This window comes from Ambystoma mexicanum, chromosome 9, assembly GCF_040938575.1.
Source record: "Ambystoma mexicanum isolate Mex_15411 chromosome 9, UKY_AmexF1_1, whole genome shotgun sequence".
Taxonomy (NCBI): domain Eukaryota; kingdom Metazoa; phylum Chordata; class Amphibia; order Caudata; family Ambystomatidae; genus Ambystoma; species Ambystoma mexicanum.
In genome coordinates, this window is record NC_090931.1 from 665,464,086 (window position 1) to 665,476,857 (window position 12,772).

Here is a 12,772-nt window from a genome sequence, read left to right on the forward strand (position 1 = left end):
GAAGTAGTTAGTTTGGACAGAGGACCATAAATATATATATATATATATATATATATATATATATCACGTGATCAAGCGCTCAGTATAGCGCGAAACCCGTTGTTTGCAGGCTACTAAACTTAGGCGTCCTGCTGTTCTGTCCTCTATGTGCTGCTTTGTGCTGTGCATTTGTTTTTTGCACAATGCATTTGGTTTTTTTTTATTTCTGTATTAACATTAAAAGACATCAGTAATTGTTTCACTGCGTCTGCGGTGTTTCTTGCGACTTCCTACTGAACCTGGCATTTGTTTCTTTGTGCCTGCGGGAGTGTGATTTGTTTTTTCCTCCCTTCTTGCTATATATATATATATATCTTTTATTTATATCCTGACAGGCATCCGAGTTAGTCTGTGTTGAGGTAGGGAAACCCCCTCTGGAATTGGGGAGAGGAAGGTTATTTTCTTTATTTCAATAAAAGTCTATAGCCAAAATAATTCTACCACCTCAGCCTCCTTACTCATCAAGCCAGAGCACCCACAAACCACCCAATGGTCAATTTACAAATGCCAGAGGTCCCAATATTCCCCCCATGGTGCAAACATGACAAATCTGCAACATCCAGACTCCCAGGCCACCTGCTGCCTCTGTCCATAGGCAGGGGAAAAATCTTGATTGAAATGGATAGGTGTAGCAGGGCCTGGAGGAGACAAGTGCACAGTGGAACACCTTGTCCCAAACTCTCACAGCAGTTGACAACGTGGGTATGTCATGCATGGCCAAAACACAAGCTTTCCTCTAGAGCCTCATGATGCACCTCGTAGGGGAAATCCCACAGCGGAGGGGTGACAATGATGAAAACAACCATAAGCCAAGCCAACAGTTTTGGATTTTCTATAGGCAGACATGTTCCCTTTTATCTGTATAATTTTCACATTACAACTTTTATACATTAACATTTTTAGAAACCATCCAAATAAAATGAGCAACATGTCAGTACTATTCGAGTGACAAGCCAAATAGTTCAATTCAGGGATGTATGCTGGAATGCTGCATTGTTTAGATAGCAAGTGGTTGATGGCACACTGGGTAATAGGTTTCCATTAAAACCAGGAACGGCTGATAGCTGCCATTAAAGTAATCATTTTTTATACACCCATTTATTTTAGGCAGAAAAGGGTGTTTAAACTCATCTTAATTTGACACAAATGTAGACAACACGGTAAATGTGTCTCCAGTTAGGCTACTGGTTTTTAGCCATCCTTCAAAAAAATCCAGAAAACAAAGTGTCACACACATATATATATATATATATATATACACATACATACACCCCCCGCCCCCCATTCCACCTTCTTCAGAGAGGGCTCTTACACATCCATGAACCAAAACTAATGACAGTTACTATTTCTGTGCCATAAATTGCAGTACAACTGGTGACTAGTATTTGAAAAGAAGTTTGTGAGGGATGGGTTTCCTGCTCAGTGTAAAGGGATCTTGGGCTTGTGGCAAGAAAGCCCACCTCCGCCTACCACAAGACGTATAAAAACCACTGGAGATTTTTCAGAATTTGCCCAAGGCTTCAGATTCACTGACAATCAGGAAAGACCCTACAGCTGGGAACCAAGATAGAAAATGAAAGATTACCCTGCCTGCTCCTGTAGCAAACCTAAAGAACCCTTCTGATGGCGGTTAACCGAAAACTTGAATATAACTAACTAGACATGCATTCATTTTCTTACCAGGAGAAGCTCAGAAAGTACACATATTCAGGACAGTTTTTTTTTTAAACCAAACTAAACTAGCAGAGCTTGAAAATGATTCAGAGAAAAAAAATTGAAATGCCAAAAAATTCCTAAATCAATGTCATTTAAAAAACATAAGAACAGCGACACACCACCTTTTGCTGTGGCATAGAGCTAGAGGGGACAAAAGTGGTGGATTCTAGAAATAGGTTGAGCATCCTCTTTAAGACTTCTAAGAATTCCAACCATTCCTCCCTCCTGCGTAATCAATAAAAAAGAAACCTAGCACAATATGCCACCGGAAAGTAAAACTCAGCATAGCACAGACACAAAGAAATACAAATTTGGCTCAGGCAATCACTATCTCTAATATGAAAAAAGAAAGAAAAAAAAAAATATATATATATCTGATACATTACTCACCGTTATCGTATTTCTGATGCTTGTATCTGTTTAGATTCACATGTGACCCACCTTTCCTCCCCTCTGAGAGAAGGTGCATGGATGCTTGTAGTCTTACCTTTCTTTCTATCTGCTTGGATTATCTGTACTCGCGCTACTCCTCATGCTACCTCATGTCAGAAAAAATACAATATGAGGGTCCTACACACGTGAGGGATCATGGGTACAATGGACGTCACACTAGGGATAGTATTACTGGCACGCCCTGTGTCGACGGCCATTTTCGGGTTTCGAAAAACAAACTAATACTCTGCAACTTCCACTAGATGTCGGCCTATGCAAAGCATGTGATCTAAGCAGATTCCACAAGCCTCAGATATATATATAATAGGGCGCGAGTCAGACTCCCATAGGAACCTCGAAAAATTCTATTGTTAATAACTTTCCATTTGAGTAACGGATCTGGCCGAAATCTTGAAGTTGGTTAGGGATGCGCGGCAGCCACCACCCCAGACTGCAAGGTTTCGTAAAGATTTGTTAAAAAATAAAGTTATTTCGAAGACAAATAAAATTCCAAAGTTATGGCCTACTTCCATTAATTTTCCCATAGAGAAACAAGTTTCATTTTTGCTGGACCGCACAGCCCAAACCGCTGGATGGATTTGGACCAGGTCCCAAACAACTTGGGCTCCAAGCATTTAAAAGAGGCCTTTTTGTGGTTTGGGGTTATTGCATGCAGTATTTATTTTTAAAAAACATTTGATGGTGAAGGTGGTACCCCCTAAAAATAGCTATACATCAGTTAAATTGCCAAACCTGGGTTTTTTTCTACATCCAGCATCTTTGTTTTTGCTAACTGCGAGAGATAGCAGAGGTTATAGGAAAAGGAAACGTAGGAAAAAAGCCATTTGCAGGTCAAAAGAAATAAGTCTACAGGCTAGAGGCGAGTGGCTAGAGGACACCAAGTTAAATTTGGGAGTTGGAGGGGCTCTAGCGATTGAGTTTGCAACACAAAGCTTTTCTGTAACCTCGGCTATATCTGCGATTAGCTGACAACTTAAAGCAAACTGACACAGAAACAGTGTGTGTATTGGGGGGGAGAGGGGAGGTGAGGCGGCTATCTGGGTAGTGGGGGTAGCTGTCACAGATGATGGGGGCACTTGGTGAGGGCCTGTGGTGGCAAGGAAGCCTTTTTTTCTCCAGTCGTTTTACGATATTCACAGCTATAAGATAACTGCATCCATCGGTAGTTCATATATAAAATTACTTCAGCTAGCCAAGGTTATCTGTAGTTCCATACCCACGGCATTGTGTTCATAGACTGCGCAACAGGGGGCGCAAAGTTAAGGTGACTTTAGCTGAATTTCAGCGGCTTTGTTGCGTTAAGTTCTCACTTTAACGTAACTGCAACAAAAGATTTTTCCTTGAATATATATATATTTTTAAAAGTCAAAATCTGTGTGTGGGTTTGTGGTTTGGCAAAGCGTTGTTCTTTATACAATTCCACACCGTTTCACCAATCTGCACCAAATTCAGCATAGTTATCTGTTAGGACCTTCGAGACATTACTGGCTAGATGACATTTGGACACACCACCCCTTTCCCCGGATTTCACCACCTTCACATATAGACCATTGCCCGATATCGGCAAAACATCAATGTGGTCGTAGAAGGACCGGTCTCGACACAAGTAACAAAACTGAAGGTCCTTATGGGACTTCAAAAAACACAATTCAAGGCCCTGGGATGCATGGTTTCCGATATATATTTGCACCGCAACGAACCACACCACGCCAGGATGAGGCGTGGGGAGAGAGCACAGAAGGTCCCAGTATACAGCAGCACACCAACTCTCACCACCTCCACCCCCCCACCCCCACCCGTCTGCTCTGAGGTATGTCAGCCAGCCACACATGCCCATTCTCAGTGTAGTTTACTTCAGAGTGCCAAGTGTTAGGGAGATTTATCAGTGTTATTCTTAATCCCCTCAGACCTTTCTGTTGGACCTTTGGACCTTTTTCTTGTTCTCCTGAATGAGGGGAGCATTTTTCCTCTCATTTTTACTGCTCTATCTATGGGAACTTTGTTCTTTATGTTTTACTTGATTTTATGGTGTCTGCTTCCCTCCATACCTCTTAAAGCCCTCTGTGTTACACTATTGCAGCACACAGCAGCCTCTGTGCAGTGTTGATGGGGACCCTCGGGAATCTCCTTTTATATTCTTTCATTTTCCCCAAGAACTACTGTTCTTAAGGAAAGAGTGATACTTTGTATCCTTCCTAAAATGTTAACTTATGAGAGATTAGCACACACCACCTTCTGTGGAGTGCAAAGGGGATACCTAGTATCGCCCTTCTCTCCGCTCCTGTGACCTTTTAGTCACAGTGACAACCCTATAGTAATGGCTGGTGGCAGTGGACGTGTTCTACCAACTTTGGTGCTATGTTTTACTGCAGACTGTATTCACAGCCTTTGTTATGCACCAAAGGGTCACCTATGTTCTAACATGGTGGCTCCTTTCTTTTTGTTGACATTTCTTGTGCGGTTGTCCTTTGTTAGCCCTTCTTCTACCATTCTGGGAGGGGGTCTGTATGTGGGATTTGCCTTTGGCAGGAACCCTCTGTGTCCCTGCCTAGGCTCCATTTTGTCTGTGAAAGCAGGAAGCAGGGGAGGAGCATAAAACCTCCCTGTCCTTTGTCTGCCAGAGTGCCTGAATGGAACCAGTTCCCACTGGGGGGCTGGCCCACCCTGCCCCTTTCTGTAAACTGCAGGGAGAGTTTGCAGAGGAGTGAATGGGAAATCCATAAACAAGGTGAGGTTCCTGAGGCAGAAGGCAAGTCGACCACTGGAATCCAAAGCTGAAGACGACCTGAGACACCTGCAGACCCGTCTGGTAACCGTGAAGCGACCACTGCTGTCCTGACCCAGTTTCTTATCGATGGAGGAGCTCCGAAGAGGACGACTACTTCCCTTTGGCTGGTGGGACCAACCAGTCCTGAGACGAACTGCAGATCAAGCCATCCCCCCCGAGGAGCTGTGACCTTCAGGGATGCAAACCGCAAATATCAGGGGACCTCTGACCCATTTGCAGTCCAACGTCTTTGCATGAACAAATCATCCCAGAACTTTGGTGCGCTCCAGTGGGACCTCCAGAGGCATGAGCCCACTCATCCAAGACCCCTTACCGGAGTGCAGGACTGCAGAATCGAGGAAGATCGACCAGGTGATAACCGTTCACTATTGGAGCTGATAAAAAGGTGCCAAAACGCAGACTGACCCAGGGGACCGAAGAAATCCTTTCTGAGGGTCTTTTCTCACAACTGCTGCTGGGACATCCCATTCGGGTTCCTTCCTTTAGTCACCGGACCGAGGAATCAGGACACCAGGCTCGTCGATTTTGCACAGGAAGGAATCCTGCTGCATTTTCTTCAACCACCCTAAGGTACATTAGGGCTAAAGGTAGAACTTCAGTCCAGCCGAATAATCGCTCCAGTGTGGCTGGAGTGCGATACCAGGTGTTTGGGTGTCCACCCATACCTCTTGGCCAGGCATAACAGCTTGTGTGCTTTTAGGGAGTCCTTTGCAGGGTCCTTATAAATTGTGTTATCCTACTAAAGCATTTTATTTAAGTAACTTTGCCTTTTCTGCTGCTGCAGAAGACTTTGCTCTCATCCTACACTGACTTAACTCTTACCTAGTTATGGATTGGACTGCTAAAGCATTAGGAGCCTTGACAAGTGTTGCTAAGAAATAAATCACTGCTATTGGTGTTGAAACACCCTCCATTACCTTCCTATAGACTTTGTCCGAGTGACTTTATAAATTAAATTGTCATTCCACTGTGGGCACGCGCCTCAACTATTTAAACAGAACTGTCATTAGCAATTGAAAGCGCAAGCAACTCCCCTTGAAGCAGTCACCTATGAAAAGTATTGTTGATATTTCCTATGTGTATTGGTTAGTCTAAAATAGTATTTACCTACCTTGCCTAGTGCATATAAAATAAATGCATATTTTACTATAACTTTCAGTGTATAAGAGTTTCATTGGGCTAATGTATTGATCGAGTTCATTGTACTTGCCTAAAGCACACATCTTCTTCATACCAATCCTTTGGGTAGTACAGATTTATACTACGAGTTGGGGACCTGTATGCCAAGGGATAGTTTTATAGAGTCTTAGCTGCGGGTGGACTTTAGGAAAACTCCCCTAACACAAAGCACATCAAGCGATAAGTGAATTGAACAGTGACCTACAGGATCATTGCTTTTCAACAATTGATGAGTCTCGTCATGTTTGTCTACAGAACCCGGTCAGAGAATGGGTACTTTTTACTTGCGTATATAGAAAGCAGAAAATCGGTTAGTTTGTTCCTTATACAATTCCACCAAATGTGGCATAGTTGCCCGTTAGGACCCTCCGGGCATTATTGGCTACATGACATTTGGACACCCCAAACTCCTTTCCCTGGATTTCAGCCCCTTCTTGAGACAGTTGCCTGAAATCATCGAAACATCAAAGTGGTTTAAGATGGACCAGACAAAGCTCATTTTAAGCATCTTGACGAGAGGTACAAAACTCGGAGGTCCCTATGGAACTTCAAAAACCACATTCCAAGGCCCTAGGATGCAGTTTGAGATACTTGCATCGCACTGGTACATTTTGATTCTAATAACCCATTTCCAAAATTTGAAGTGAGTGTTTCTATGTCTGTGTGCAGAATTATGTCTGTGCAGAGTACGGGTACTTTTTACTAGTGTACTTTAAATTTACCCCAACCCGAAAAGCCCCATTGCTGCTCTTAGAGCACAGGTTTAACATTTTATATCTAATAAAATAGCAATCATACCACATCCCTCACCCAAATGGAGGTAAAATTAGAGAAATAGGGACGTGAGAGGGGACAGGGGGGACAAGTTCAAAACCTCAAGTCATAATAAAGCTTCTATAGAACAGCCCTGCAGAATGGGCCGCAACTCAAGATCCTCCAGGATCGGGTCTGGTCACCCATGATCAAGTCCAGAAACGCTTGGGCCACCTTATCCTGGGTGAGGATCTGAATCTTGTCATTTTATCTAACCTTTAGCCAGTCGAACTGATGCCTTTACCCTCAGTTCCAAAGCCTTTTATGCAAGTACAGCAGAAACTTCAGATGTTGTTGCATGGCCTAACTTACAGGTCTGTTTGGGACCAAGGACCTTATTAAAGTATTTCAGAATTGCAGAGGATGGGGAGTGGAGTAGGTAGAGCTGCTAGAAATTCGAACAAGAGAGGCAAACAAACTTGGTCAAGTTCACAATCCTCAAAAGCAGTGTCATGTATGTGTATGCGTAAAGCTTTATTCGAATTGCATATCAACTTCTCATAAAAGCACAAATGTCACACCCCGAAAACCAATACAATTATGCAACTCAAACGTCATAATTACTTATGGAATAAAACCCATGGGTCTTTTCCCAGACGCCGAAAATACAAAAGCAGTGTAACATTTCTGGACATTAATTAATTTAATTATTGCTATTAAATACTGCACACAAATCTGCAAATTTGGAATATATTAGAAGGAAATGTAATCCCAACTCTGCCTTATTTGGTTGAATAGCTGCTGTCCATCACTCTTGCTTATTCCAGCATTAGAGCCGGGAGTTTAATGGCAAAGAAGATTAAAATGGATCCCACTCACTGCCCAGTGTTCTTGCTGGAGTAGAGCAAATCTTCAGTATGGTGTATGCCTGGAGGAGAAATTAATTTTAAACCCCTAAGGTTTCAACTGCAGGTCTGGACCATCCCACATATTTTCCCTAGCAACAGTGCCAAAAGTCATAATTCTCTGTCTATATTATGAATTCGTAAACAAAAAACGAGTACACACCAGTTAGATGCTTGGATAAAATACGCAGTTCATGATATAAACACTTCTTCACCCTAGAATGAAACTTCATCTGATATTAGTCAGCACAGCTTTGCCAGTGGATTGCATATATAACCACATTTTAAGCGGAGCACTATTCCATAGATCCAATATCGGGGGGAATACCAAGTTCCAAATATAGTTGAAAAGCAAGGGCCTATCAAGGTAATCCCAATTGCTCATGGCAAACATTTTTTTATGATGCCTGTAATTTGTAGGGGTCTTTAAAACACCAGATCTCCACATTATATCACCTTGTGGTTTTACCAGAGGCCTTATAAATAGCCATTATTGTGGAAATTGTTGCCGTCTAAAACCAAATGTATTAACAGCACTTGCACTTTGTGATAGCTTTCTGGATGCAATACTCCGGTGCATAAGGCCTGAGCATCTTCCCAAACGTCACCGCCAGACATGTGAAACAATCTCTTCCCGGGAATCCTCTTACCCAGCTCGGCAGTGTAAATAAAATACCTTCTTGAAACTAACGACTACTGATTTGGCTGCATTAACATTTAATTTAAGGGAAGCCATAAACCGCACGCATCAATCAATCAAATCAATCAATATTTGTAGTGACAAGAGGTTCTGGCGATCAATGACACATCATCAGTTTTCATTCCGGCAGGTTTTTTTGTGCCATGTAGATTTTCACTCCTTAGACCACACCACCATTATCAAGTCTCTATCAACATAACCAAACTGGATCTATGCCTTTTCACAAAAAGATACCAAGAAAAAAGCCAGATCTAAAAGTAGGAATAAAAACACATTATAGAAAAAAAATCATCAAATCTGCAAATTTAAACTTTTTCTGCTTTGATCTAACCAAACTCAAATTCTGCACATATCAAGTGCCTTAACAGTTGCAAAATTCTGACCGAATGTGGCGCTCACAACTATAGCAGGAGGAGCCGAGAGGGATAATAGAGGATGTGCATGCCCAGGCCACTGTCAGTAAAGTGGCTAAAGAGAACATTAATGGTAAGTCCTGTCTATTGTTGCATTGCCCTGTAATCGCAATGTGCTGTTCCTTCGGACCTTGCAATGTTATACAATCTTGTAGTAATGCATTGCTGCCCTGTAATGCAATGTCAGTATACGGTCTATTGGTGACCAAGAGCCATGCATCAACAAACCTCTAGATAGCACCAAGAGGCCATACACATGACGGTTTAGCCCTCTACAAACAACAAGTAACACTCTAATGTGGTTTATATTCTGCATAATGAAAAGCCTTTCGGAAAACCTGTTTAGAGTTTGCACAGCATGTGTTTAACAATTTTGGTTGGAGGTATGAACTTTTTATACATCTCCTTAGCATACATACTGACAGCATGGGGATCAAATTTGTATATTCCATTAGTTCAGGGAAGCACACATACACTTGACTTCAATCTCAAGGTGTCTTAAAATATTTACATAATTCCCTAAACAAATAATGAGTCGGTGAGTTTATTCTTTTAAAGAACACATTTATTGCAAGTAGGAAGAACCAAACCATGCCGTTTAAATGTTTAAAGTTGATGTTCTTAAGTACACAGAGGAGCAAAATCTGTTCTGTATGTTGGTGTGTGCAAACATGGAGGACATAGGTTTCCAACTGTAACAAAACACATTACAAATAGGTTGTATAATAAGGAAAGAACAGAATAAAAAATATCTCCAGTTAAAGGTCAGAAAATACTGAAAACAGATCATTGTTATTTTTCCATTCGATACGCATCAACATGGGTGAGAGCTCCGACTAACAGTAATAAAAGACAAAATCATTGCATTAAGTGGGTCATCGACCCCTAAAACTAGGCACATTATTTTCCTCTTTTGCTGTTTTGACATAATTATAACAAACTGCACAAAGATGGCACTACTTCTGTGCACCTGCCTCTCATTGCTAAACCCTGGTGAATTTTTTTCGGTTTAAACAGATGCATCATTTCACCCTATTTGGTGCAAGTCATGATTGCTAAAACTACAATAATGCGCACACATATGCTTCTCCTAATCAACTAGAGCCAAGGATCTCATCCATGTAAATTCATCTGATTGCAAGCCAAAGCTACGTCACAAAACCTTTTCTAGGATGCCTGGTGCAGTTCATTGCAATGTCTCATAAGTGGCATTTAAAAAAAAACATTTTAAAAAACATATTCCTCCGGCTCAGCCGTGTAAACGTCTGCGATTCCCTTTCCCTGAGGGACAGCCAATGGAACAAAACCATTTTTGTCAGCGCTTCCTTCAAAATGTAAGTATCTGACTTTAGAAATCTGCTGCAACCCACAAAGGTCTACCCAGAATATGAGCCACCCAAGAATGGGGAGCAAGATCCCTGCATATAATGCTCTCTGTGGAGATCCTTACTAGCATAACATCTAACCCTAATTCATGGTGATATAAATTGATTGCCCACGGACAATTCTAGGTGTTTAGCTCATTTTCTAATGACTTTATAAATTTGCCTGAGAATCCCTTCATTCATTTGTGCAAATAAGAACCGTTTGGTAAAAAGATCTGCATAGCACACTTTCAAGCCGCTCCATTAAAAAAAGAAATAATGTTGCAGATTAGAACTCCTACTCCCTAATAATTGCACTCTCCTTAATGTGCCTTGTGTGCCCGAATACCCCATTCATACTGAAAGGCCATCAAGCTACACAGCTGTAGCCTTACATAAAAAAAGCCCTCCATTTCGACTTGCCTCGTGTTTCGAATACAAATCTTCCCCACCTAATAGTTGGCAGAGTATATAAATACAATAAAAGCAGTATATACAATAAAACGTAAAGGTCTGGGAAATGATGTCTGTTGTGCAACAGGCCGTCTGTTCTAGGGTAGTACTGGACGTCTGGCCAAGGTTTGCATTTGATCCATTTCTCGTGCCATCCCTCTTCTGCATCCAAGTGCTTGTATGGGATTCGACGCCATGGAAGAGTTGCAGGACATTGTAAGAAATATTTCCACAACATCTAGAAATAGAAGAAAAAAAATACAAAAGAATTGCACAAGGTTTACCATTCTTTCCCTTCATATACCTGGATTGTGACAATCTGTGCTTAAATAGGTTAATACTTTATAAACTAGAGCATTGCCACCTTCTCGTTTCTCCACCTCAACAGCTTCCTGCATTGCCTTTGACTCGAATGGTCAAAGGGGATTTGTGCCTCTTTCTCCCCATTTGAGGATTTCCTTTAAAACATGCTCAAACCTTCAACAACTTTCCCTTCCCATCACAAAGGAGTGAGCCGTTCAATGATTTTCAGTGGAAAATCTCATGTCAAACATGCTGTGCTTCTCTCTTCTTCTCCTTTTTCCCTCTTCTAGTGTGACCTTCCTTGCACATACTCAACCTTCAGCGAATACGCTCTTGATAAAGCCCTTATCACAATTGTCTCCATCTACTCTCCACTGCTCAACTGGAGGTCTATCTTTCCGCAGTCTTCCGTTAAGATATCCAGTTTTGGCAAAGGTGTGCATACCGGCGCAGCAAGGCTCCCAATCAAAGTTGGGAGAGATTGGTTCCTTCTCAGTCCACCCATCAAGACGCTCCCTGTGCCAAGAAACACAGCAGAGTCCTGCTTTCTCAGGCCATTTTCAGGTGGCTTCACTACTCTGGCAATGCCCAATCGCTTGAGCCTTTCCACAAGGTTCATCTTCAGCTGCCCCAAGTCGGGGGGGTTCTGGGTTGGTTTCAAGCCATACATCTCCTGCAGGAATGTTTCTGCTGGGCGGGAGGCCAAAAAGTTATCAGAGACATTTACTCGGGACTCAAAAGGCAATGGAGAGTGGGGAGGGGTGTGGGTAGGGGAATTTGGGGGTGTGGAGGGAAGAACCAAGGTCTTTGGGGGCTGTAGACGCAGTGGCTCCTCTGATGGAAGGCTGCTGTAGACCTTTGCAGAGATGCCCTGTTCTTGCAGAAGTTTAGCCAAATTGCTGGTACTGCTGAAAGTGGTAGTAGACTCTCGTCTTTTGGTTACGTATTCGCCAACACTCAGCCTGCACGACATGGCGGGAGAATTCACTACTGTGCTCGTGGTGCTTCCAGCACTGCTCCCAAAAGATATGGATGAATACATTGCACTGAAAATAAAAAGCAGATCGGTGTTAATTGCACATGCCAGCTTTCTAGATTCATAGTTCTCTTAGAGTGCATTAACATCTCCAATACAAGCCAAACGACAGGCAGACTCAGGACTGCAAAACCCACTATCCCTTTGCTTTAACATTAAATCACTGATTGAGACAGTCCTATAACTTGATTTAACCAACTGAATCATCTTCCTCAAGTAAAGACAACTACAGCCTAACATTTATTTTCTGTCATTAAACCTTTCTTGACCTGGAGCTAGCAGAGAATGCTACATTCTTGGGCCCATGACAACACTACCAGCCACACCTTGGCGCTGCAAAGGTGGTGAGGGGGGTGGGGGGCAGGGTGTTTGTCCTTCCATTTTAGTAGAATGGCTCTCTTAGCGATCATGCATGCTATATACACAAATGCGCGTTGACTTTTACTATGGCTAGCCGCCCAAATGCCAAAGAGTGTACATAAGGGGTTGCGCTCCAGTGGGGTGGTCAGGAGATTGTATCTAGGATTTGGTCCCAATAGTTTCTTATCCGAAGGGCAAGCCCTGAACATGTGGAGGTGGTCCGCCGGAGATTTTAGACATCTTGGGCAGCCCAGTGGTTGTGAGTGGGCCATTTTGGATAGCCTAGCCAGTGTATAATGGAGTCTATTCA

The 12,772-nt window shown here is 42.5% G+C and overlaps 1 protein-coding gene across 5 annotated transcripts in view; it reads right to left on the minus strand.

Moving 5' to 3' along the window:
* Positions 1-9,489: 9,489 nt before the first annotated feature.
* TRAK2 (trafficking kinesin protein 2) overlaps positions 9,490-12,772 on the minus strand; it is a 522,775-nt gene continuing 519,492 nt past the window's right edge. For all 5 annotated transcript variants that reach the window (XM_069615471.1, XM_069615472.1, XM_069615469.1 and 2 more), the window contains one exon: positions 9,490-12,112. In XM_069615471.1, coding sequence (XP_069471572.1) covers positions 11,431-12,112 — 682 coding nt within the window. In that variant the 3' untranslated portion in view covers positions 9,490-11,430. The remainder of the gene's footprint in view (positions 12,113-12,772) is intronic.